Below are 27,223 nucleotides of genomic sequence, written 5' to 3'. Positions count from 1 at the left end.
GCTCGCGCCGCGGCCGCGGCTGCTGCCGGGGGGCGCGGCGGGCGCAGCAGAGCGGCGGGCGGCGGCGGCGGCGCGAGCGGCTCCCTCCAGTCCCCGCGCGGGCGGCGGCGGCAGCGTCGTCGAGCGGTGCAGACAAAGGAGGGGCGGAGGGAGGAGACGGAGGGTGTGGGAGAGGCGGCTTCACCGGCGCGGGCAGGCGGGCGGCGGCGGCGGCCGCGCTCCTCTCGCTCCTCAGCAGCGGGGACCGAGAGAGGGAGCTGTGTCTGAGGAGACGCCAAAATCCCCCTTAGCGCTGCCCGCGGGAGGGGGAGGGGGCACAAGATGGCGGCGGCCGGGGGGGGGGGCGGGAGTTCAGCTCATGGATCCCGGCGGGCGGCGGAGGGGAGACCGGGCCGGCGGAGGCGGCGGCGGCAACGGGCGGGGGAGGGGGCTGATCCCGCGTCTCCCCTCAGCAGACAATACAAGCGCCTCGGAGCGAGTCCCCGAACCTGCCCTAGCCAAAATGGCGGCCGAGAAAGAGCGGAAGTGACGTAAATACCTCATTAGCATAAGAGGACTCATTGTCCAGCTAAGTAGGGGGGGCAGTGGGGGGCTTTACCCCTTCCCCCCATGTCCCCCAGGGACAACTGTCTCACTCCCACTTGTGCTTGCACCAAACTTTTTTGGAGGGAGGGTGGCACCAGCACCCCCACCTAAGAGAAATTATATAATCCCCTCTGAGGGGGAGCTCTCGCGAGAACCAAGAGGATTTGCCATTGACCCACTAGGAGGCGCCGCGGATAATGGCCGCAGTGCGCTTCCAGGGCCCGTGTGCACGGCGGGCGCCTTCCTCCGGCCGCAGCGCCGGCGGCGGAGGCACAAGCAGCGGGCCGCAGCACGCCCTGCACTCAGTCAGGTGGCCGTGCTGGGGATCCCTGCGCGGGCCCAGCTGGGCCTGGACTACATCTGGCGGGAGGGGGCGTGCGGGCAGCCCGGCGGCTCCACGTGCCGGGTGGCCCGCGCTCTCACGGCCCGGCGGCCGCGGGAAGGGCAGGGGCACCTGGCCGGCCGTGCGCGATGCCTCCGGCCTTAAATGAGGCGTGAGGGCCTCGTGCTTCACACACCGACTGGAGAGGAGACACAGGCCCTCGGAGGCCTGGCTCCGTTCTGGTGGGGTGGGCTACTCGGTGGGCAGGGGCTGCGTCTTACAGAAGGCCGGCTGCCGCCCTGGGACTGGACATTCTTCCGGGTCCGTGATGGGCTCTTCTCTTTGGCCTGAAGAAAACAAACGGGATCCCTAGCGCGTTGAGGCCACCGGACTGGTGAAGCCTGAAGATGAGAAGGGGTGTTGCCAACGGGCCTCCCCAAGATGCTCAATGACTATGCCAACTGTAGTCTCGGGGACACTTTTAGGGTGACCACAATCTGGCACACGGGCAGTCTGCCTCTCGATTTAGGTCAACCCCAACCAACACATCATGTCAACATTTCTGAACCCACCTTTCATAGCAGAGTGCATCTGAGAGTATGTCCTTGGCTAAACAGCCTGGAGAGTAACGAATACCAATCATGAAGGTTTAACCAAGCCTGTTCCCTTAAGGTCTGCTCTGTAAGTACATTGATCTTGGGCTGTTTCTCTAAATTTCAAGTTAAAATAGTTTCAAACCATACCTAACATCTCAAAAGATTCTCACGTAATTCAAAATAGTACAAATTGTGGTTATATATAGCTCAATGTCGAAGACTTCAGTTAGCGGGCTTAAACAAGCCATTTCATCCAACCCCATCTCTGAAATTGTAATAAAATATATCTTTAAAAGCCCAATCAATGTTTCAAGGGAAAACAATAGCTGGAAAAGTTAAAAAAAAAAAAAGGGGGGGGGGGGCGGGGGAGGGGCACCAAAGCATCTGATTTAGAGAAACAAAGATGAAAAACCTAATTACATGTTGCAGAATACAGGCAAAAGCTACCATGAAATAAGCAAAATAATTTTATCCCAAGTTTAGTTTTTCTTAGATATACTTAGATTTCATACAGTGATAATACAGATACAAAGGGAAAACATCTGGATTTCGTCCTTGGCCTAATTTACAAAGTAAAAAGAGATGCTAGATTGACATGTAAATGTTTAAGAATATTTTAGTGCTCATCATATTTACTAAAAAAAATGCATCTAAATAGTCCAGATTTTCTAAATAACTTCTAAGTAATGAAAAGTCTTCATTGCTCAAATACTTTCTTTACTATAAACTCCAATAGTGAGTGTTGTAATGACTGTGGGTGTAAGAACCAAAAAGATTAAAAAGGCAAAAGATGGCTATCTACTCTAGTGAGTTCTGAGGTAGTTACTTCATCTCTGCTCCACAGACCTGACAATAAAAACTCTGGGTTTAGATGAAGTAGAAGAGATTCTAAACATTCAACCACAGCAGCAAGTACGGTGTTTCATTAGCTTAAAACTAATTTTACATCCAACAGTGATGAACTTTCTAGTCGTTATTAACGACGAAGAGACGTCACTTCCCCAAGGGAGGTGGGTCTGTAGTGTGCTGGCTGGCTACATAGCTCCGTGTAAAAGGGAAACAGAATAGTAGGGGCCCTATTGGAATGTGTCCTATGGATTCAATTATGGGAACAGGTAATGTTCAAAATGACACCAAAGGTTTTATGTCCTGGTATTAATTTCTGGTAGTATCTGTTAGAAATGCAATGGAAAAATCAGACTTCGAGTTTCTTTAGCAGCCAAATTAAGCCAGGAAAATGTAATTAGGAATACAGTTCAATAAATATGCTTGTTAAATAACTTAGAGATGTCTCTTATCTGCAAGTCAACTCGTTTCTAAGCTTCTTTGCTCAAAGTATGACTTCCTGCAAACTTAAAAGATACTGTATGTTCCATAAGCTATACTACGGTTAGAAATTTCGTGTTTTTGAAACACCCAGGTTAGACGAGATAGGTACACAGAACATTCGTGCTGGCTTTCAGGAACAACTTAGCCTGCAATTTACCTGGCAGAACACTTACAGCTTAGTAAGAGTAAGATGTTTAAAAAGTGCTATAGCAGCTAAGTCTTAAAAGTCATTAAAATATCGATCCCTTAATATGTCATCAGTATTCTTTTCTTACTGATAGAAGCTACTGCTCAGGATAGGGGAGAAAAAAACTATGCCATCAACTGATGTCAAGTTTCCAATTCACAGTATGTATTTTAAATAGACTTGCTTTGACAGATGTAATGCTTCATCAACACAACAGCTACAAAGGGCCAAATTCTAAAATCGTGATCTGGATATATTATTTTATCTAAGAAATTTGAGATACATTTTTTAAGAAGGGGCAGATGTGTCTACTTGTTCATTCATACAGAAACAGCCATATATATTTCATGAATAAAATTAACATTTTTCTTACTTCTGACACTATTACAAAGAGCTATGAATCCAGTTTTTATATACTTCAAAATCTTCCCCATGTAAGAAATTCTGCACTCATATTCTAATGAAAGCAATATTTTCTGGGATAAAAAAAAAAAAAACAAACCAAATACATTTATTTACAAGTCTTAATACAGCAAAATGCAAGTGAAAATTGAGAACACTGCTCGTTTTTCTAATTTAATTTGACATATAAAATGTAGTTTCCTCAGAAAAAAGATTTGTATGAAATTTACCTTACCTTATGATTTATGCTCTAAGAGTACATTTTATAAAAATCAGCAACCAGGCTTCTTTTATGTTTAAATGAATCAACATGATAAGTATAATGAATAACTTTCTTTTTATGTAGTAGCAAAAAGAGTCAATAATCCTTTCAAGAAAGAGACTATTTCATTTCCTCCCAACTTGGATTCACCGTAAACGCGATCCACGAATGATATTGGAACCTAGTTAAAAAAAATATATAAGTCAGCCTTCAAAAATATTAGGAAATATAGCAGGCATACACCAATACAATACAAATAAAATTTAACTTCTGATAGCCAAGTCCTTCAAGTAAGTTCACAATTAGAGGATTCTTACAGCAATTGTGTGTACCTCCAAATCTTTAAACATTTCATTATGTAAAAATCGGTCATATGAGCCAAATCTACAACTGTCTGAAAGCACTGATCCTGAATATTAAGCTGGTTTACCAAAGTTTCAGCCTGTACTTCAAGAAAAATTGATACTCCAAAAGTACAATTTTTCAGTAGTCCATTAAATTTATCTGTCACTATTTTAGTGTTAAGTTAAAAATCTTGGAACTTCCACACGAGAAATGGCAATCTAGCTAGCTATTTTCTTGCTATGAATACAAACATTAGAGTTAAGTGAGGAGAGCCTTCCCTGAGAGCTCACTAGCTGGCTGGAAATATTCCTGTCCTTTTCATTTACTCCTAGGAAATGGCCAAAGGATTCATCATTAGGGTGGCTCCTGGCAACGGCAAGAAGAAAAGGAGCAAAGACACTCATCCCACGAGGCTGGGTGACCAGAAGAAAGGGCAAAGTGAATAAGGTACCAGTAGCTTTTAATCCCTTAAGAGAGAATGCTGCCTTCTATTAAGGTTTTACATCTTAGGGTCAAATGTAGGTAGTAATTTGGAAGTGAAATGAATTTTCAACCTTTAGTGCACGGACATTCTAAACAACTGGAAGCTTTCCACATTTATTCAGTAGTTGTGCAAGTTAAACTTTTTATTATAAAAAGTCTAAACCTATTGTTCCTTTACAAGGAATACAGTGGACTATTCACCATCAGTTGCCTACCTCGCCAATAGTATAATTCAACTGCCTTGCCCGAACAATCATCTCCATCTGGAAGACATAGCCTTTGGAAACACATTTTTCTATTAATTTCTGTAGGACTTCTTTTCGGTATAACCTGTGAGAAATTAAAATATACATGAACACCTAGGTAAATACACTTGCCTACATGTAACCTGATCTTTGGAAAGTTCACTGGTATTTATAAAACCTGAAACTTTCACTAGCCATCTGTATGCAGAAAAGTGGTCACAGCTGATGATTATGACACTTGTCCTGAACCGGAATGGTCATGAAATATTTGGTAAATAATTTAGAATAATTTTGAAAATGAATTCTTAGTGTCTTTTAAGGAAGTTATAAAAATAGGGTAAAGTGAATCACTTGAAGCAGAACCACCCACTGTTTTTAGTTTTTAAATTTTCTTAAAATTTATTTTTCAGGTTGAACAAAGGGAAACTGTTGCAAATATTGCAACAATAGAGTTGACAGATGATGATGAATCCACAATATAAAGCAGAACACACTCAGTAACTAACAGGTGTTTCCTCACAAATGCCTATGACCAGTTTCTATTTCCCAAGATCTACTAAATAAATTCCCTGGGATAAACTGAAGTACCTCTAGGGGACTTAAGGGAGAGTTCCTGAAGAAAGTGACTGGGTTCACCCACAGGACTTCTTAGCTCCTCTGTCTTACTCTGTAAATTTGATGGGATCTGTTTGGCCTGCAGCCCATCTAAAGTTGGGCTGGACATCTGTCCATTATACATATCTAACTGTGACCTTAATTGGCAATAGCTGTATCTTACCAGGACTGCCTCAATCCTGTGATGCCTAAGTTCCTGTCTTAACCTAGCTTAACCTAGAGTGTCAATACTAAAAAAAAAAAAAGGAAAAAAAAAAAAAAAAGAATCAACATTTAATGGAAAAGAGCAAGTATCAAGTAATATAAATTATCAACTAATGCATGAGGTTTAGGCCTTAAAGTAGAGGAACAGACATCTTCTAGCTTCAGAGACAAAAAAGTGGCAGTCTTTAGTCATTTGGCATGGTCATACGAAACAGTTCATCTACTATAGCAGTTCAAAAATTAAAAACATACCCCCCCCCCAAAACAAACAAAAATTACCCCTTCCCAACCTGGCAGGAGGCTTTATTCCAATTAAACAAGGCTTGCTTTTTAATTGAAAGCATATGGAGAACAAGGTAACTGAAGTCTTTAAACTTTTCTGTGGACTGTGCCATAAATATTCATATAAATTGCAGAAAATTGCTGGTAGATGTGTTCTTTGGAGCACATCACCAGTGACAGCCATGTTCTGAATAAGCAGTTGAGTAACCACCTTGGCCCTCTGGGGGCCCCCAAGGGGCTGAGCACCAGTGAGAATGTTAACAAACACACTAACCTAAGCCCTGCCTTGGATGCTCTTTAGAAAGTACACATTTTTCCTTAAGAAGATGCTTAGGCCTCATTAGCAACTCTGAAGGAACTTCAGTCGGCCTTTGTGTGTTCCAGAAGAAAAATGGGGTAGAAATGAAAAGCATTTCCTAAATAAGCCACTGTATAGCCAGAAAGTTTATACAGAAAATATAAAATTACAAGTTTTTACTGTACCTGAAACTTCCTGTTAAATCAGATGCTCCTGGTCTGAGCAAAATCTGAGTTATAAAATTGGCCCCACGGCTGTTAAATAAAACAATCAGATTTTCTTTATAAAATACATTTTTTAAACAAGAGAAACACATCTGAGATCAGAGTGCTAAAATTGCTACACAAATTTCATAAATACAACTGTTTCACAAAAATGTCAATTTTATAGGGATGCCTGGGTGGCTCAATCAGTTAAGCATCTGACTTGAGCTCAGGTCATGATCTCATGGTTCATGAGCCCCACATCGGGCTCTCTGCTCTCAGTGCAAAGCCTGCTTCGGATCCTGTCTCCCTCTCTCTCTGCCCCTACCCCACTCATGCCCTCTCTTTCAAAAATAAACATTTAAAAAAATGTTAATTTTATAAAAAAGTTTAGTCAGTAAAAGATTTGACATTCTCATTTTTCAGAAAATGGGGACTTTTATTCTCAAATGTGACATGTAGAGGGGACCTATAAAACAATCATTCTTCTAAATTTTAGGTAAGAAAGGTAACATTTTAAATTCAACTTGCCTATTTGCCAACAGCCATTATTTAGAATTATGAGCATCTCTCAGAGAGCAAAAGGGATCAGGGATTTGGAGTATCCTTTTCAGATTCTAATCAGCAACAAGGGATTGTGGATTTCAAGTAATGCAACAGGTCAGTCTGCATAAATATGGCTTTTTTTTTTTTTTTTTTTTTTTTTTTTTTTTTTTTTTTAAGAAAGTATACAAGTGGGAAAGGGTTTTGGTTTTTGGCAATCTGTGGAAATTGAACAAAGGTTCATTCTGAGACTGTGTCAGTCTCCTTGGGCCACTATAACTAAATACTGCAGACTGGGTGGCTTATATTCATTTCTCACAGTTCTGAAGGCTGGGAAGTCCAAGATCAAGGTGCAGCAGACTTGGTTCCTGAGGAAGACCCTCTTCCTAGCTTAAAGGGCTGCCTTCATGCTATGTGCTGAGGGGAGGAGGCCAAGAGAAGCCAATCTCTCTGGTCTCTTCTTGAAAGGGCACTAATCCTACCATGAGTGCCCCATGGTCACTATATTTAAATTACCTCCCAAAGGCCCCACCTCCAAATACCAATGCTTTGGGGGTAAGGTACTTTAACACATGAATTTTAGCAAAGACATCCAGTCTACAACAATGACAGGATGTGTGCTTCCAACACAACCAAGTATCAGTTTCAAGCTATTACTAATAGCTATTATTAACATTTCAAAAAGACTTTACTTGCCCTTGGAAAAAGTGACTTTTTTATTGCAGCTATTTTAGTAAACTCCGATTCAGAAAAAAAAGTTTTCCGGGGCAAACTGGAAAGAACAGTTTCTCTCCAAAGCCAAGGTAACTAACTACCAAGGCCCTCCCTCGGAAAGATTATTTTTATACAAATAACATGATTAGTCATATAGCTGGGATAATGGCTAATTTCAAAAACATTTTCCCTTTCAAGATGCTTCTAATAGATAACAAAAAAATTCTAGGACACAGTTTACCTCCCCAAGATGGGTTTAATCAAAGGAAAGCATGCGTATATGTTTATGTGTGTATGTATATGTGTGTATGTATTTGCAGCTCTATTCAAGCTAATGTATTTTTTTTAATGTTTATTTATTTATTTTTGAGAGAGGGAGAGAGAGAGAGCATGCACATGCAAGAGTGAGCACGCGAGTAGGGGAGGGCAGAAAGAGAGGGAGAGTCCTAAGCAGGTTCTGAGCTGTCAGCGCAGAGCCTGACATGGGGCTTGGACTCCCGAACTGAGATCATGACCTGAGCCAAAATCAGGCATTGCCGCTTAAATGACTGAGCCACCAGGGTGCCGGTCAAGATAATGTGTTTTTAAATGGGGGTTTGTTTTTAAAATATGCAGCAAGGGTGAGACAGACTTGGATTCTAATTCTAATTCTGGATCACAAAAATGAGACCTTGGGCAAGTGATTACATAATCTTTCTCAGGAGTTTATATACTAAGTCAGCGCAGACATTAACAAGTGATGACAAACACAACTCAATATAACTTAATGATCCAACTAAAAGCTCTAAATTGTATCTGATCGGGATTCCCTTATTTTAAATAAGAGTTCCGATGACCAAATTCAGAGGGGTCTGAGAGAGAGATCACTCATCTGTTGTTCTGAATGTTGGTTGTACAACAGAATCATCTGGAGAGCCTGTGGAAAATACTGATGGTTTTGCCCCACCTGTGGTGATCCATTCAAATGGTGTATATAGTGTGTGTGTGCGCACGGGAGAGAAAGAGCGAACAGGAAAAAGTAGTGTAGGATTTTTTCTCTGCTTTATCCAACCCCTTCATTTCACTGAAGGCTGAGGGTCCTACAGGTCTTCAACGACTTGCCCAAGGTTCCACATTTAAGAAGCAGAACGGAGATGAACTCAACAGAATCTTCAATAGGGATAAAAAGGGTGATAAAAAACACTAACATTAGTAAGAATTTGTATAAAATTATGTCGTCATGTGTAACATAGTAAGCTGGATAGATCCTTTATGGATTAAAATTGACCTCATCTTCCTAATAAGCACAAAAAAGTGATGTAGATTAAATATGCTCACAAATTCCTTGTGGATGAAGACCAGTAAGAAGTGGATTCTCGTTCCTCACCACTTGATTATGGGCTTGCTTTGACCAAAAAAGAATGCTGTTAGCTCCAGAGCCTAGGACTAGGAGGCCTTGCTGCTGCAGCCTTAGGACTCTTGGATGCTGCCCTTAGGATGCCATGTGAAGACACTGGCCAAGCTTTCCAGAAGGTGCAGTAGTGAGACGCCCCAGACAACAACCAGCCCCAACGACTGGATACAGGAATGAGGCCATCTTGGATCTTTCAGCCTACCTGACCCTGACCTTCCAGCTGAAGAAGCTGCAAGAATGAGCCCAGGTGAAGCCGGCAGGGGAACCATCAACCAGGTCACAGAATGAGGGGAAACAGTTGTTTTAAGTCACTCAGCTCTGACACAGTTTGTTATACAGTGATAGAAAACTGAAACAGTATGTTTCAGTTCCATTTTATGATGAGGGAAGTAAGGCTAGAAAAGGTACAATATGCTATGTGACACAGGGATTAAATGACACAATCAGTATTTTAACCCAGGTCTGACTCCAAAGCCTCACTACTTTTGTTGCTTAGTAATAGCTGATCATGAAGTGTCTCATTTATTTGAAACGATTACATACATTTGAGATGACTATATATATACACATATACATATGTACATACATACATACATATATATGAAGTTAACAATCTGGTCCCAGAAATCCCAAGGCACCATGGTGATTTAATCCAAATACCTGTTACAAACATATGTCCAGTTACACTAAACAAGAGAGAAACCACAGCACATGTCTATACCTGATTATTTTTCTTTTCAAATCCCAGCCATATACACCTCCATTTCCTTTGTAGCGAGTTCCAGAGACAATGTCAAAATCACCCTCCTTCTGCTTCCTATAGAAAAAAATCAGTTGTCAATTAGAAAAAGCTACTGAGCTTTCAATAGTTTTTTTCATGAGTTATACAAAAAGAACTTTTAAGACTTGCACAGGAAATATAACGCCAAGAAAACATGAACTATACCACTAAGAAATCTTTTGATGTAATATTTTCAATTCTGATTTTTTTCCCCTTTGTTAACTTCTAAAACTAAAAAAATAGTACTTGCTGATTGTACCATGTGAAACCATCCTAAGATGTAATCTCCCTCCTTTCTGTTCTCGGCCCCATGAAGTAAACAGTGCTAAAACAGTCTGGTAACCCTCCAGACCTTTCTCTTTGCAGAAAGATAGACACACGGAACTCCAGGCTTTCTGGTTGCTTTAACAAAACTGGAACCCAAAAAAGTACATTTTGCAACTGCCTTGTGTCCATTAACAACATACATAATGGAACCATGGACATCCCTATAGGTCAACAGAGAATTTCCCCATTTTTTCCAAAAGCTGCAAAAATGTCCCACAGAACACTGAACCCACATACTTATATGGTTGTTTTCATGGTGGGTTTCCCCACCCCCAACAACACAACCACAATGAAGTGTGGCAATGTTTTTATAAATGTACATCCTGGTGCTTAGACGACCCAAAGTGGAACCTAACAGATTTGCTAAAATAAAGCTTAGGAGTATTTCTAACAGGTATCACCAGAAATTACTTTCCAAAAAGGTTGCAGCAACTCCCATTTCTCCGGCAACAGTTGTGTGTCCACTTCCCACCATCTTATTGGCACTAGATGTGCTGCTCTTTAAGTTTGTAATTATGACGAACTAACGGGTAATAAAATACTACCACAGTTAATTCAATTGCATTTCCCTGACAACATGCCAGGGTATCTTCTCTTGGGTTTATCAGCCATTGGGCTTTCTTCTACATATGGCCTATTTCTCTCTTTCACAAATTTTCTATTCCCCTGATTTCATTTCCTTCACAGGTCAAAGGGGCTTTTGGGTATTAAACATATAAGCAGACAAGGTATCTCTGAAGGGACTTTATGCAGAGATCAAAGGATGAGAATAGTTGGCTATGAAGGAGAAAGGAAAGAACATTTTAGGCAAAGGAGAGGGGCAGAGGGGCCAGATCACACAGCAGTTTGAAGGGCAAAGAAAAGAGCCTGAAGTGATCTAAACAGGGGAGAAACGTTACCTAATTTTGTTTTAATATATTCAGCTTACACTGAGCACAGCTTCCACATTCTTATTCTGAGAGGTTTCATGTTGTTTTGGATTTTCTAAGAATACAACTATACTACCTGCAAATAAATACAAGTTTGTATCCTTTATCAGTATTTATACTACATGCTTGTTAATATATCACTTAAAATATCCATGTATAATAACAGCTGGTATGCCTAACTTGATGCATTTATTAATGATTCAACATTTCACCAATTAGTAAGATGTTTGTGTTAGGACTGGATTTTCTTCATCAAGTTTAAGTGGTTTCCTTTTCTTTCTACTTTCAAGTTTTCATTAGAGGTGACCCAGGAAGTTTATCAAATACCTTTTAGCATCTACAGACTCAATCATGCTTTGTTAATATGATAAATTATGTTGATGAATTCCTGATGATGAACCATCCTGGCATTCTTGGAATAAACCCTATTTGTTCGTGGTGTTTCACCCTTACAATGCAGGGCTTAATTCCATTTAACAAAGTCACCTTCCATCTTTTCCCATATTCTGGAAGAATTTAGATAACAAAGGAATTATCTGTTGCTTAGTTCCTAAAATATATCAGTCACATATCTATAGTCAAGAGCCTCAAATCTATATGTTGGTATCCATTTTGACAGCAAACAAAATAGCATGTCCGTTTTTAATTAGTGAAGAATGAAAAAAATGAAAAGAAGTCCAAAATCAACATAAGATAAATGATTTGAATTAGAATTTTTTCAAATATTAGAAATACCTACCTAATGAATTCAGGAATAAATTTTGGCTGAAATTAAAAAAAAATAAACATGAAGTCAGTAAAACAGGCTTAACCTATCATGAATAGCTAACAAAAAAAGATACCACTTACATGGTGTGAGAGATCAGCATCCATAATTATTATGTAGTTTCCTGTGGCATGTTTCATTCCATGAATATATGCAGTTCCTAAAAACAAAAACATCCACTAAAGAAAATCACCAGAAATGCTTAAGTATACTCGTGAACAGGCGAGAAATTAAGCATCTGAAAAGCATACAGCAGTTCTCCAGAGGTAAAACTAAACTACCGTTAAATCCTATTTATTCAAAATAAAAAACATCTCTTGAGTCCGTTCTTTCATCTCCAACTTCACCTTAGTCCCAGACACCATCTTCTGATGCTTGGATCCTGACCTGGCGAGTATTGCCCTGCCTCTGCTCTTCCCCATCACTCCTGTCCCATCTTCATAAAAGCTACCCAGTGAACATCTTCTACGCTGTAAGCCTAATACACTAGAGCCCTGGTCTGGTGTCTGGGATCAAAGGCACAACCAGGAATTATTTAGCCACCCTCATGCCTAAAAGTTCCCTATGGACCTGGCAAGTAAGGGTAAATTGGGATTTGAGGATTCCTGCATTCTCCAGGTCCAAGCCACCACAGTATCTTCTTAGTAAGGGCAAAGTCTTCTAAATATTTAAGAGAGTGAGTGAGTGAGCGAGCGAGCGAGCACGGGAGTAGGGGAGGGACAGAGAGAGGACAGAGGATCGACAGAGGATCTGAAGCAGGCTCTGTGCTGAGAGCAGAGAGCCCAACACGAGGCTGGAACTCATGAGGCTGGAACTCATGGAACATGAGGCTGGAACTCATGAACCATGAGATTATGACCTGAACTGAAGCCAGACGTTTAACCAACTGAGCCACCCAGGTGCCCCAAGGCCGAACTCAGTTCTAACTTCCTTTGCTCAAAAGTCACCATCACAGCTTTTTGGATTTCTACTGACTGGTTAGGAATTCCTGGTTGCTTTCACGGCAGTTTCCAGATTACTTCAATCCCAAAGAACTTCTGGGTTCAGATATTCAGATACTTTATGATGCCAGAGAACTAAGGGTCTTCAGGACAGCAAGTACTCGATTTTTAAGAACTGTGCTTCCAGGGCACCTGGGTGTCTCAGACGGTTAGGCATCCAACTTTGGCTCAGGTCATGATCTCACAGTGCGTGAGTTTGACCCCCCAAGGGATCTGTGTTGACAGCTCAGAGCCTGGAGCCTGCTTCGGATTCTGTGTCTCCCTCTCTCTCTGCCCCTCCCCTGCTTGTGTTCTCTTGTTCTCTAAAATAAATCAAATAAACATTAAAAAACAACAAAAAAGAACTGTGCTTCCTCCATGCTCTCTCAAGTTTTTAATAAAATTATTATTATTTCCCAATATAAGCAACTATAACCAAAAGAAAAGAAATAAAGGCATTCAGATATTCATCTCGGAAGGACCAAGTTCATCTGAGATTTTCTATAACCTCCTATAATTAAAAGCTGGAAAAGCTTTCTTTTTTAAAAACAAAGAGTAACTGTTTACAACTTCTAAAAAAATACTCAAAGATTTAGAGCTAAAGTGGTGTGCTGGTCCCAACACATTTGCTCTCGGACCCCTTCTCTGTTCTACACTCCATGGAACTACAGTTCCCAAGGGCTCTTGTCAACTGGCAGACACCAGGGGATAGTTGCCAGGAGAGAAAAGGAAAAGTCGAAGTGTGTCCCCACTCTTACACTGCATCCCAGCACTGACTGGGTATCCCCATGGCTCCAGCTCCTGCCAGGTAGCCCCCACTCCATTATTCCAACCCCTTCTAAATAACCCGGGGTTCCTGGGCTCCAAAAGCACCATCTCCTATTGTTGCTTCTTTCGAGGGGTGGTAGCAACCACTAGCTGTTACTAGTCTGAGTAGCTTCACAGTTCCATTTGGCTTCTCAGCATTCCTTCACCTGCGTAACCAGATTCTTCGTATTAAATTCCCTACATTGAAAGACTGACAGTGGTTTCTGCTTTCCCAACTGGGCTTTGACAGATAGAGACAACTCAAGTTAAACCATTTCAATGTCACTAAGAACATTAAAAACCATTACAGGAGGACACTGTATTTTGGCCCTGTTCCAAATTGGGAAAACACATACTGGATCACCTTACCAAGGCAAGGAGCAGGTATGAGGGGTGAGAGGTTATACTTACCCAGTCCTAACTTTTTCTCACGTGGTCTTAGAAGCTACAAGAATAAGAAACAGCATTTTAACACACACACACACACACACACACACGCACACAAAACTATTAAAAATTATTTTTTTATAGGTACTTACCCTTTTTAACAGAAACATAGTTCCACATGTTAGACCTTGTATTAGACATTAAAGCAAAGTATGCTTAACATTTTTTGCCAAAGTGAAAAAGTGCTTAGTATTTAATAACAAATCAAATAGTTTAACAGCTTGGAAAATTTCACCCCAACACTGCAGGCCAAATTTTAAACATTTTTTTTTTTCCTGGAGTTATCCACCAGAAAACAGTATGTAAACAATATATTATATCTATTACTTAGCATTTTGAACAACATCTACTGGTTCCTATCCCTAGGAAAACTGAGGATTTAACCCACTTATTCCATATCTTCTTGGAATATTTGATAGCCACATTTGTTTCCCCAATTCCTTTTGTGATTTTAATGATTTAGTTTTTAGTTCTTGATTTGTTTTCCTTTTTATTTTTCTCAATTACAAAAACACAGGCTTAAGATTACAAGTTAGACAATATATGGTCATTCATTAGTTAATGGCATTCAGGTTGGTTCCAGGTATCCGCCACTACAAATATACCTACAACAAAGACACTTGTACATATATCCTTTTGTATAGGTCCTCTTTTTTTTTTTTAAATGTTTGTTTATTTTTGAGAGAGAGAGAGCGTGAGCAGGGGAGGGACAGAGAGAGGAGACACAAGATCTGAAGCAGGCTCCAGGCTCTGAGCTGTCGGCACAGAGCCCAAAGCGGGGCTCAAACTCACTAGCTGTGAGATCATGATCTGAGCCAAAATCGGATGCCTAACTGACTGAGCCACCCAGGCGCCCCGTTTTCTTTTTTATATAAAGTTTATTTACTTATTTTGAGAAAGAATGAATGGAAGCACACCACTGAGTGAAAAGGGGTGGGGAAGGGGCAGAGAGAATCCCAAGTAGGCTCCATGCTATCAGCACTGAGCCCTAGGCAGGACTTGATCTCAGGAACCAGGAGATCATGACCTGAACAGAGATCAAGAGTCAGATGTTTAACTGACTGAGCCACCCAGGTGTCCCAAGGTCCAGTTATTTCTGCAATTAGCACCCTAAAAGTTGAATCACTGGCTGAAAGGGTATTTATACTTTCTTTGAACTCCTTTTATGATCTTAAATGCTGACATCACTCCATCAACTTATCCTGACTTTATCCTTGGATGACCTCATTACATTCTCTAATGCCACAATTACATGATTTTAGGGTTATATTCCTAAATATATACACATACATACATATATATTTAATGTTTATTTTTGAGAGAGACAAAGCACATGCGGGGGAGGGGTAAGGCGAAAGGGGACAGAGGAGGATCCAGAGTGGGCTCTGTGCTGATAGGAGACAGCCCCATGTGGGGCTCGAACTCACAAACCACAAGACCATGACCTGAGCCAAAACCCAGAGTTGGATGCTTAACCACCTGAGCCACCCAGGTGCCCCTAGGGTTATATTCCTAACAAAAAAAAAATTGTATTTTTTCTTTTCTTACTGTTTCTTACAGGGCTCAAGTAGACCCACTACTGAGACTATCTTGTCCCCTTCTGCATTTGCCAGTCTATAAGCAGGCTGCCTCAGACTGCAAATTTCTAAACAGAGTATTTTCAGTTCAATTCAACCAGGACAGATTGTAGTACTTTTTACTACATGCAAACTGCATGCAAGTCTTGGGGAGGAACAAAGATAAAATACACTTCTGCTTGATGAGCTCTTACAGGAGAACTAGACATTCAATCAATCATGTACAGTAATTAAAATTTACTGAACAGGGAGGGGCGCCTGGGTGGCTCAGTCAGTTAATTGTCCGACTTCAGCTCAGGTCATGATCTCATAGCTCGTGAGTTCGAGCCCCACGTCTGGCTCTGTGCTGACAGCTCAGAGCCTGGAGCCTGCTTCAGATTCTGTGTCTCCCTCTCTCTCTGCCCCTCCCCCACTCGTGCTCTGTCTCTCAAAAATAAATGAGCATTAAAAAAAATAAAAGTTCACCTTAGATCTTCTATAATCCTATGTTTCTGCTAGAAAAGTCTTTTCTCAAGTGTTTATAAAACATAAACCACGCTGCATATGAAAGAATGCTGTGCTACAGTTAAAAGAATGAGAAAATTTAGTAATAAAAGATCTCCAAGCTATAATTACAAATCAACAGAATAATGCAGGAAGATTACATCTACGTTAAAAAAACAAAAGCACCACCTTACCCAGTTCTCCACATGTAGACCCATGCGCACACATGCACAAAGGTCTGAGGCTACCCCCACCAAACTGCTGACAGAGGTCTCCCCTGGGGAAGGGACTAGGAGGTTCATAAACGGCAACTTCAGTTTTATCAGTAACTTTTTCATTTGACAACAATGTAGTTTTTTCATTTCTTAGGTAATAAAAGTTCACACTGTTTCATTTAGTGCGCTGTACTTTCAAATCCTTAATTCCACCCCCTTCCTTTTCTGCCCCCTCACATCAGTGAGGATGGCTCAAAGCAGTAAAGGGCACAACAGAGCTTATCTCACAGCCATCAGGACAAGTGTGAACTCACAGAAAGTACGTGCAGGAGTGCTGGGCACACACTCTGATGAATGCTCACCACAACTGCTTATAAGATACTTCATGTGACCCTACGATTTGGTAAAAAACTTATTTTCTAAAAAATTTTTACTATAGAAAATCTTGACATTTTAGAAAAACCAGGATCAACAGTATTGGAGTGGACTTTTTTTTTTTTTTTTTTTTTTTACCATAATGAAAATAAATCTTCAGTTAAGAAAGGCTAATTGTAGTGGCGCCTGGGTGGCTCAGTTGGTTGGGCGTCCGATTTCGGCTCAGGTTATGATCTCACGGTTTGAGTTCGAGCCCCACATCGGGCTTTGTGTGCCGACAGCTGGAAGCCTGGAGCTGCTTCAGGTTCTGTCTCCTTCTCTCTCTGCCCCTCCCCCACTTGTGCTGTCTCTATCTGTCTCTCTCTCGTGCGCGTGCTCTCAAAAGAAACATAAAAAAAAAAGGCTAATAATTGTACTTTCCTCCTGTTTTGCAATTCCTTACTATCAATGAGGCTCCTTTTTTTTTTTTCATTTTATTTTTTCCATTTTTGGCTGTTTATAGTTCTTATGAATTATGGTTTTGTACATCTCATTAGGATACTGATCTTTTTGTCAGAGGTAATATTTTGGTATTTTTAAGTAGTCAAACCTCTCAATCCTAGTTATATTTGATGTTTTAAAAGTAATGAACATGCATTACATTATCAGAACTTGTAAAAATACTAAACTATGGAATAATATAGGTGATATAATCTGACCTCAGGTTGGAGGCTGAAACAGATGATGTAAATCAAATGTCATGTAAGCACTGGACATAGAAAGGCTGAAGCCCTCCACAACCTCAGCTCTCCCTGACCTATATAACCATCATTAACAGTTCAAGGTATGTGCTTCTACTTTTGTATGGTCCCACCTCTGCTATTTATTAGCTATATGACATTGGAAGTGACTTAACCTCTTGACTCAGTTTCTTCACATAGAGTTAAAAAACAAACAAACTTCCTTCATTTTCTGAAACATTCATTCCAGCCAGTTTGAAAGACCAGCAAACAAAGCATCTGGTGCTTAATGTTTTGAGATATTGTAAAATAGCTTCAATAATAATCCTTCTCCATCTTCTCTCCCAAGTAAACTTGTGGCACTTGTCACTTAAAAGCAAGAAGGGCCATTTCTGGCATGGCCTGATATTGTTGAGGGGGAAAAAAGGGCAATTTTTCTAGTTTAAATGATTTGAAGATCATAAAATAACAAAGGAACTATAAGAAAATCGTAATAGTGAATGCAGTTTTTTTCTCATTATTTTGAATTTTATTGGTTGATGGGAAAAATGGAACTCTGAGGGCCATATTGTTTTAGCATTTGAAAAGGTCAATTTAGTAGACATACCCTAAGATCAATCAATTATACCTCAAGGCTGAAGTTCTATGGCAAAAGTATTCAAAATATCGTCAGGTTGATATTCCTGGCTTAAACAGAAGTGCCTAACTCAGAGTATTCTACATGTAACATGTGATTTAGTGGCTTTGGCCCAGAACTTGTAAAAGAAAAACTGGGGGGCTGTGGCCAAAAAAAATGAACCTAGCATCATAAGAAGTCACTGACAGAAGGCTGGAAATCTGTCAACTTTTAATCTCTTCCTGTACATCTGGAGGAGGATTGGAAGGGTGATAGATCTTTGAGTTGCCCAGATGTGATATGGAAAGAATAACTAGTATAGGAGAGATTTACTACGTATGTAAAAGGAACATGTTCCCCTTAAATGCTTCCCTTCCATCAACCAATATCTCCTCAAACTTGTGCACCCTGCGACAGTTTTTTTTATAATGCTTAATTGCTATTTCTTAAGATGAAAATATCAACAAAGGTTCTCCAGGAGACCTCTTTCTTTATATCTATACCAATGGTTCTCTTTTGGGAGGAGTGGACAATTTTGCCCACAAGAGGTCATTTGATGATACTCAAAGACATTTTTGGTGGCCACACTGGGGAGACGGGCTGCTAATGGCATCTAGTGGGTGGAGTCCAGGGATGATGCTAAATGTCCTGTAACATACAGGACAGTCCCCCACATCTAAGGATTATTAGGTCCAAAATGTCAATTGTTCCAAGACTGAGAAACTCTGGTCCATACAAATTCTAAAATACCCAATGCTCAGAATGTGTCTAAATCTGGATTCAACTGTCTGCTTGGGCCCCAAAATTACCTAAAGTAGAGCTCACAAGTATATTCAAACACTTATGAATAAAAACCATTATAAAAATAAACCAGTGGTCAAAAATAAAAATTATAGGGGCACCTGGGCGGCTGAGTCAGTTAAGTGTCCAACTTTGGCTCATATCACGATCTCGAGCTTCCTGAGTTTGAGCCCTGCCTGTCAGGCTCTGTGCCATCAGGCTCTGTGCTGACAGCTTGGAGCCTGGAGCCTGCTTCAGATTCTCTCTGCCCCTCCCCTGCTCACACTCAGCCTCTCTCTATCCCTCAAAAATAAACATTAAAAAAAACATTTTAATAAAAAATAAAAATTATAAAGCCATTATAAAATGAATTCTACATCTAAGTTACTCCAGCAGAAAAACAACACCCTTTAAAGTACAGTGGGAAACTCTATAAAGTTCAAGACTCAGAGTCAATCTACTCCCAGATGATTGTTCTACAAAGAAAGATGCCAAGTGCTCTGACAAATAGAAAGATGCCAACTTCACATGGAAACAATCACGTTTCCCAGCTACAAGCTTTTATAGTTGCAAAAAAGGGGAGCAAGAAAGATCATGACACATATTACTAATTGCAATCCAGTTCCATTAATATTCCTGTCAATATCATGCTTTAATTTTGCCCTTCAAGAAAACTCATCTGCAGAGTAAGTTCTGAAAACAGACTTTATCCAAAGGCTCACTATTTTGCTGTAAAATTGCTACTGACCCAATTTACCAAAGACGTGGAAAAACTCAAGCAAGATGTTCTTTTTGATTTCAGTTTCTAGAAAAACAGATTGACTTTAAGTATTGCCATTTCTCATCTTTCCCCTACAAACACAACTAATGTGACAGAAGAATGTTCACGTGACTTACAATTTTGTCTGACCCATAGATCTTCTCCAACTGTTCAGCAACATCCCTTGTTCCATCTGGGCTTCCATCATCTATGATTATAATTTCATAGCTGATTCCACTAAAATAAAAAAAAAAAGTTTGTATTGCTTGCAGAGACAATACTCTCCAATTAAAAAATAACTTTAAAATTACTATTTCCTCACCAATATAAGTAGGAATTTATGTCATATTAATCACCAAAGAAAACTTCAATTACCAAATGAAACAAATGTAAAACATTTAGAACTTTACCTCCAAACTCGGCAGCCTATGGATAAAAACGTTACAATGAAGTCCTGAGATAAAAAAAAATTCTCAAATCAAAAACACACTCTTTAGTTTAAAAACTCACAGTGATTACATATACATCCGTCCATTATATACCATAGGAGATCATAAAATTTTACTTACCTACTTTGGAAGTGGAATTATAGAACCTTAGCATCAAGTCTTAGTTATAAAAAATATTTCAAAAGTACATTTAAAAGATATCTCAAGGGGCACCTGGGTGGCTCAGTCAGTTGAGCGTCTGACTTTGGCTCAGGTCATGATTTTGCGGTTCATGAGTTCGAGCCCCAGGTCAGGCTCTGTGCTGACAGCTCAGAGACTGGAGCCTGCTTCAGATTCTGTGTCTTCCACTCTCTCTGCCCCTCCCCAGGCTGGCGCTTTGTCTCTGTCTCTCAAAAAAAAAAAAAAAAAAAAATGCTTAAAAAAAAAAAGATATCTCAAGTTGACTGAGTTGCTGAGTTAATAGTCTTTTATTTATTTTTAATGTTCTACTTGAGAGAGACAGTGTGCATTGGGGCGGGGGGGGGGGGGGTGAAGCAGAGAGAAGGGAAGACAGAATCCCAAGCAGACTCCACGCACTCAGCATGGAGGCAGAGGCCCAAGCAGGCCTCTAACACACAAACCGCGAGATCATGACTTGAGCAGAAATCAAGAGTTGGCCACAACCCATTGAGCCACCTTAGACTGAATATTCTTTTCAATTTAATCCCAAATAAATTTAAATAACATAATCAGGAACAAATAGGATTTCATTTCATCTGTTAAAAAAACCTCTTTAAAATGGTGACATAATCTTTACACCACTATTTCAAATAGTTGTACCATTATCTCACGTCATTAGAAAGAGCACAGAAAATTTTAATGTGCTTCAAAATTAAAATCTCTCTACTGGCTCTCCATTAACTTTATGTTACAGTTTCTATTCTAAAAATAAGCCAACACAATACTTGGATGTACATGTGATCACTGCATCTTCCTCCACCCCCCTTTTGGATTTTTTTTGGATAACTTTATTGGGAAACTTAAGGACAAAGTAAAGGAAGCACACCAAACCCCCACAACACTGTTTCCTCTTGGTCTTAATAAACATATGTAAGGAAATCCGCAAGAAAACATTCATTCTGTTAAAAGGCTTTCAAAAGTCAGCCCCAAAATCCTAAAGAAGGGTAAAATCAGCCCATCTGTTAAGCCTTCTCCCCTAGGTGCTTTAGTACTTAACAAGCCAAAACCTGTTAAGATGTTGATTCCAGTTGATATGCTGAAAGAGATATACTTCATAAAGAAATGAAGTCATTCATAAGCAAATTATTCCTTTCTCTCATTTCAAAGTGCCCAGAACACCTGAGGGTAAGGGTAGTTTAAAGGAATCAAGCTAAACTCCCTTTAAGTAATCTGACCATATCTGAAAATAGTTGTTTCCTTCATTAAACATCACTCAGATTAAAGTAAAAAATATTTGAGAATCAGAAGACAAAATAAACAAGATCAACTATATTAAGATAATTTCTCTAATTTGCAAAGTGGTTGTAAAAACCAAAACAAAAAATAAAGAAAAAGATATGAGTACAAAAACTGCAAGGAGCCACGTACATTAAGACCGTTAGTTACAGGGCGCCTGGGTGGCTCAGTCGGTTAGCGTCTGATTCTTGATTTCGGCTTAGGTAATTTCATGATTCGTGAGTCTGAGCTCCACGTTGGGCTCTGTGCTGGCAGTGTGGGGCCTGCCTGGGATTCATTCTCATTCTCATTCTCTCTCTCTCTCTCTCTCTCTCTCAAAATAAATAAATAAAATAAATTAAAAAAAAACAATATTTTTCACCAATTAGCATTTTCAAAAACGTTAAGTTTGATAAAGCTCAGGTTGGCTGGTTGGTAGGGAAACAGGCACTCTCCAAATAATGCTAGTCCTAAGGTGGTACAATCATTTTTTCTGCGAGCAATTTGTTGATTTTTATATTTTTGAGAGAGAGAGAGAGAGAGAGAGAGAGAGAGAGAGAGAGAGAGAGAGAGAGAAGGGGAGGGGCAGAGAGGGAGGGAGACAGAAGATCCAAAGTGGGCTCTGCACTGAGGGCAGGTATGGGGGTGGCAGTCAAGAGCTGCGAGATCATGACCTGGGTTGAAGTCAGATGCCCAACCGACTGAGCCACCAGGTGCCCCTAAAGCTTTTTTAGTTTTTTTTGTTTTTTGTTTTTGAGAGAGAGCAAGGGTGACCATGCAAGCAGGAGAGGGAATAACTGTCCATTTTAAGCACATCAGTTGACCCAGTAATTCCATCCTGAAGACTTTATCCCCAGTACACTAGTAAAAGTATGAGCATGTTTGCTGTAACAGTCATTTAATAAAGGAGCATTCAGTGTGTGTCAAGCGCTCTTCTAAATGCTGGACAATATGGTGTGAACAAAGTACCTGTTTTCATTCGTAAAACAAAAGTCAAAAAAGAAAAACAAGAAAGCTCTAGAAATAATCTGTGTTCACGGAGATGACCTGGTTAAATTATAACACAGCCATATAGAAAGTTACTTAATTTTCGAAGTTTGTATGTGTTGATACAGAAAGATCTTCATCTATACGCGATCCCACTGGATCTAAAACAAGCTACTTCATACTGATACCAGGATCTTCCGAAATCTTAAAAACATTGTATAACACTTTCAAATTCAAACTCTAAAAGCCCCAGTTTCTAGCAACCGCACCAAGCATCCACTAGTGACCAACGAAGTTGCCCAGGCCAGCAGCAGCTCCCTAACCCACAGAGATCAAACCTCATGCTTACATAAGCACTCAGCACGGGGGCGGGAGTGAGCGTGCTCGGTTAGTCTCCCGGCTCCTGCCGCATCCTGACCACCCAGAAGTAGGAGTGAGGTCAAGCTTTCAACCTCGCTCCGACTGAAAAGGTGGACAACGCTACTAAGAAAAAGACAACCAGGGGCGTGGGGTGGGGTTGGGGGACAGAGGATGGGAGTGTACAATAAAAGGAACGTCTCATAAAACCCAAGGGCAAGAATGAGAACCCGAGACACAGAATGAACCCCAGAAGTATCCGCCGCCTCTTTCTCGCAGGGTGGCCTTCTCCCCGAGGCTTTCCTCAAGAGCCGAAGGGAGGCCTGCAGGGACTCCTCGCGCAGCCAACTGCCGACACCCAGGCCGGCGAAGCCAGCTCATCTCATTCCTCAGGGAGGGCGGCAGGGCACGCTACCTCTCGGAGAAGCTTTTCACCAGCAGCCACACGATGAGCGGTAGGTTCTCGCGCTCGTTGTAAGTGGGCAAAAGCACCGAATACTTGTCCTGTCGCGGGACGCGCCCCTCCGGCTCCCGCCGAGACCTACGAGGGCTACCGCTCGCTTCCTCGGAGGCCATGGCGGAACTGCGCGAGACGCCGGAAACGGAATGACGTCACGTGGCGCGGGAAGGGGCGGGTCGGACCTTACCAAATTCGGGAAGAGGGGGACAGTCCATGTGGCCAGCTTCTAGTTCTCCTAAGGCCCTCCTCATGGTTCCGTTGGAAATATCCAGGAACTATAAATCTTTAAACTTGAATCTTAGGGTTTCTTCAGGAAGTGCATGTCTAGTTTTCGCTTTTTTCCCCCAGCTCCGTAAAATTATTTAGTTTATTCCAGTCGCTAGGAGACGGCAAGCCGGAAGCGGAAATGCTCTTCAGGACAACTTCCGGGAGGGGCGCCATGGCTTCCAGGGAGGAGGTACTCGCCTTGCAGGCTCAAGTTGCCCAGCGCGAGGAGGAGCTGAGTTTCCTGAAGCAGAAGCTGGCGGCGGCTATTTTGGCGGAGCAGGAGCCAGAGCGGCTGGTTTCGGTATCACCCCTGCCGCCGAAGGCCTCCCTGTCTCGAGATGAGATTTTGCGCTATAGCCGGCAGTTGGTGCTTCCTGAGCTGGGCGTGCAGGGACAGCTGCGCCTGGCCGCTGCATCGGTGCTAGTAGTGGGCTGCGGTGGGCTCGGCTGCCCACTGGCGCAGTACCTGGCAGCGGCCGGCGTAGGCCGCCTTGGCCTTGTGGACTACGACGTAGTAGAAATGAGCAACTTGGCCCGCCAGGTGCTTCATGGCGAGGCACTGGCCGGGCAGGCCAAGGTCTTTTCGGCCGCCGCCTCGCTGCGCCGCCTCAATTCGGCGGTGGAGTGCGTGCCTTATGCAGAGGCGCTTACGCCAGCCACGGCGCTAGACTTAGTCCGCCGCTATGACGTGGTGGCTGACTGCTCTGACAACGTGCCCACTCGCTACCTGGTTAATGACGCATGTGTGCTAGCCCGCCGGCCTCTCGTGTCAGCCAGCGCCCTGCGCTTTGAGGGCCAAATCACGGTCTACCACTATGACGGCGGGCCTTGCTACCGCTGCGTATTCCCTCAGCCACCTCCAGCGGAGACGGTGACCAACTGCGCGGATGGCGGGGTGCTCGGTGTCGTAACCGGGGTCCTGGGCTGCTTGCAGGCGCTGGAAGTGTTGAAGATCGCAGCAGGCCTGGGCCCGTCTTACAGCGGCAGCCTGTTGATCTTTGATGCGCTCAGAGGCCATTTTCGTTGTATTCAGCTTCGGGGCCGCAGGCCTGACTGTGCAGCTTGTGGGGAGCGGCCCACAGTGACTGCCCTGCAGGACTACGAAGCCTTCTGTGGCTCCTCAGCCACTGATAAGTGCCGCTCTCTGCGGTTGCTGAGCCCAGAGGAGCGAGTTTCGGTCACCGACTATAAGCGACTTCTGGATTCCGGCTCACCCCACCTGTTGCTGGACGTTAGGCCTCAAGTGGAGGTGGACATCTGTCGTTTGCCTCATGCCTTACACATCCCTTTGAAACGTTTGGAACGGAGGGATGCAGAGAGCCTGGAACTCTTAGGAGAAGCTATCCGGGAAGGGAAGCAGGGCACACAGGAAGGGGCAGCTTTCCCGGTTTATGTGATTTGCAAACTGGGCAATGACTCCCAGAAAGCCGTGAAGATCCTGCAGTCCTTGACAGCAGTCCAGGAGTTAGAATCTTACACAGTTCAAGATGTTGTGGGGGGCCTTATGGCCTGGGCTGCCAAAGTCGATGGAACATTTCCGCAGTACTGAGGTGGATGGGAGAGTCTGACCTGAGGAAGATGGCTGTGTTACCCAAAAGATACATTTGTTTGCATTTTTTTTTCCAGGAATGTATGGAAGAGCCTGAATACCTCAACTCCTTTATATAAGAGACTTTGTTGTCGTAACGTATTGGATGCTGTAATTTTCAGTTATATTACTGTTTCTGAGATCTGTCTTGTGTTTTTAGCACTCGGATGAGGTCTTGAACGCGTGAGTTATAATGTTAAGTGACAGGGTTTTGCGTTTTGATAGATCGTGTGTCCTTTTTTGTCCACCTCCCTCAATCAAAAAGTACTTTAAATCATCCGTTTTGATGCTTGGAAAAGTGTTGTAAACGTAGTTTTACTAAGTTAATCACAGATGATATACTTAAGGTCAGTTTAATGTTTGCTAAGACATTGTTTGGGTCTTTTTTCTACTTCAAAGGATAGACTATATTGCTACCGAAGTAAGTGTTTAAAATGTAAATTGTTTTAATTATGTGGGGAAGGGTCATTATGTTAAACATTTCGGATTAATATCAAAGTGAGATATTTGTAGTTTAGCAAGATAAAACTTTGTAGTCTGTCAGTTTCTCTTACAAATTGATGATTTAGAAAAAACGTTTCTTACAGTGTTGTATACATGATATACTGCGGTTTGGCTTGCTTTGATATCTTCAAGCTTAAGTCTCAACCTTCTGCCCTCCCCTGCCCTTTTTTCCTTATCCACCCTGTTATTTTTCTTTCTTGCTTTACCAGCCAAGGACCCCAAATACAATACTGAATTAAAGTGGAATAGTGAGCATTCTTATCTCCTTCACAATTAGGTGAAAAACTTGACTATCTGACCAGTATTACTTGTTATTGCTTTACCGGAGATTCCCTTTATCAGATTAAAGAATTTTCCTTCCGTGTATAGTTTGCTAAGCTTTGGTTGAATTCATCAAGTGCTTTTTCTGCATTATTATGTGCTGCTTTTTTTTCACTTTGGTTAATGCAGTAAACGACATTGATTCTTTTTATGGTGGCAAAACACACACACACACAATTTACCCCTCAATAACTTTCAGGCATACAATACAGTATTGTCAACCACATGCACACGCTGCGCAACAGATCCTGGAGCCCCCATCCCACATGGCTGAAACACCCACCAAACAACTCCCCACTTCTCCCCTTCAATTTACTCTTTCTACTTTGATTTAATCTATTTTATTCCAGGATTTTATGGCAGTACAAATTGTAGGTGCTTTTATGTTTACTTACTAAACAACATTTTCATGAGATGGAAGGTAGTCTGCTTAACTTCTAAATACATACAAAATTAAAAGCAAAGATTTGGTGAGTATCTGGGGCAAATTGAGTACATGCCATGTCAAAAGAGCCTCCACTCTCCAGCTGATTGTTGCCTGCGAGTCTGTAATTCTCAGAAATCACAGATGTGTGGAATCTTTGTATCTCTGGCTACAATATATATACATAGAATATATACAGTATGTATGCAAAGTTTATGCGGGCCAGACAAAACCCTCTGCAGGTCAGATTTACTCAGCAGTCCGCAATCTCTGATACAGACTCTTAGTTTATCATAAAAGGATGGTATTATTTACCAAATGCAAAATTAGGGTAGCCCTTACTTTTTAACTGTGAAATACGGTAACCCACGTTACAGGAGCAGGTTTCTTGTGCTTTTTCCCCAAGGAGTTGTGGAAATGAATGACTGAGGCCAGGAGAAGAGAACAGAGATAGCAGGCCTGTGTCTCAGCTTCTTACTTCAGGACAAGAGCTGCTTCTGATCCGTATTAAACAATAAAGTGGACGTAGGAACTCCTTGATATTCTAAAGAGCGATGGCCTAAAGTTAAGCAGTTTTGGTAGTCCCTGCAAACTTGGTTGTCAATAGCACAGGTGATTCTAGCTGCTGACGTGGGCAAAGGGCTTATGAAAGTGAGATACGGTGCTTCTAAGTATCTGGGTGAGAGCCTGGGAGCTATTCATTCCAGGAGTGATGGCCAAAGCCATGCACAGAACTGATCTGAGACCCACTTGCTGTGCAATGCTGCCCCATCTAGCACTAGGGGAAACTGCTAGGGTACCTCACTGATCTTACTTGACCTGGCCCCGCTACTCTCCCAGAAAGCCCAACACTTTAGCCACA

General features: G+C 41.8%; 3 protein-coding genes and 1 long non-coding RNA gene across 5 annotated transcripts in view; 2 read left to right on the top strand and 2 right to left on the bottom strand.

The window, feature by feature from the left end:
* ADNP (activity dependent neuroprotector homeobox) overlaps positions 1–3,786 on the bottom strand; it is a 34,148-nt gene extending 30,362 nt beyond the window's left edge. The window contains exon 1 of the mRNA XM_019826358.3: positions 3,657–3,786. The gene's annotated coding sequence lies outside the window, so the exon portion shown is untranslated. The remainder of the gene's footprint in view (positions 1–3,656) is intronic.
* LOC123384275 lies at positions 366–7,064 on the top strand. Its single transcript, XR_006595089.1, has 2 exons — positions 366–1,588; positions 4,361–7,064. It is a non-coding gene; the product is annotated as an uncharacterized LOC123384275 (long non-coding RNA).
* Positions 3,163–23,406, bottom strand: DPM1 (dolichyl-phosphate mannosyltransferase subunit 1, catalytic). 2 transcript variants are annotated; one of them, XM_003983383.5, is made up of 9 exons: positions 23,213–23,403; positions 19,708–19,807; positions 14,010–14,043; positions 11,895–11,971; positions 11,785–11,810; positions 9,730–9,825; positions 6,341–6,409; positions 4,727–4,841; positions 3,163–3,864 (listed from the first exon to the last, which is right to left on the bottom strand). In XM_003983383.5, exons 1-9 carry the CDS (start codon positions 23,371–23,373, stop codon positions 3,760–3,762), a joined length of 783 nt encoding a protein of 260 aa, XP_003983432.1. In that variant the 5' UTR covers positions 23,374–23,403; the 3' UTR covers positions 3,163–3,759. The 2 variants fall into 2 exon arrangements, with proteins under 2 accessions (XP_003983432.1, XP_019681919.1); XM_019826360.3 differs by lacking the exons at positions 3,163–3,864; positions 4,727–4,841; positions 6,341–6,409 and adding an exon at positions 8,635–8,764 and having other exon boundaries at positions 23,213–23,406.
* Positions 23,407–23,448: 42 nt separating this feature from the next.
* On the top strand, positions 23,449–25,980 carry MOCS3 (molybdenum cofactor synthesis 3). The gene has a single exon (XM_003983382.5). It carries the CDS (start codon positions 23,664–23,666, stop codon positions 25,071–25,073), a length of 1,410 nt encoding a protein of 469 aa, XP_003983431.1. The 5' UTR covers positions 23,449–23,663; the 3' UTR covers positions 25,074–25,980.
* Positions 25,981–27,223: the final 1,243 nt, after the last annotated feature.

This window comes from Felis catus, chromosome A3, assembly GCF_018350175.1.
Source record: "Felis catus isolate Fca126 chromosome A3, F.catus_Fca126_mat1.0, whole genome shotgun sequence".
Classification (NCBI taxonomy): domain Eukaryota; kingdom Metazoa; phylum Chordata; class Mammalia; order Carnivora; family Felidae; genus Felis; species Felis catus.
This window is presented reverse-complemented; position numbering and strand designations above follow the sequence as displayed.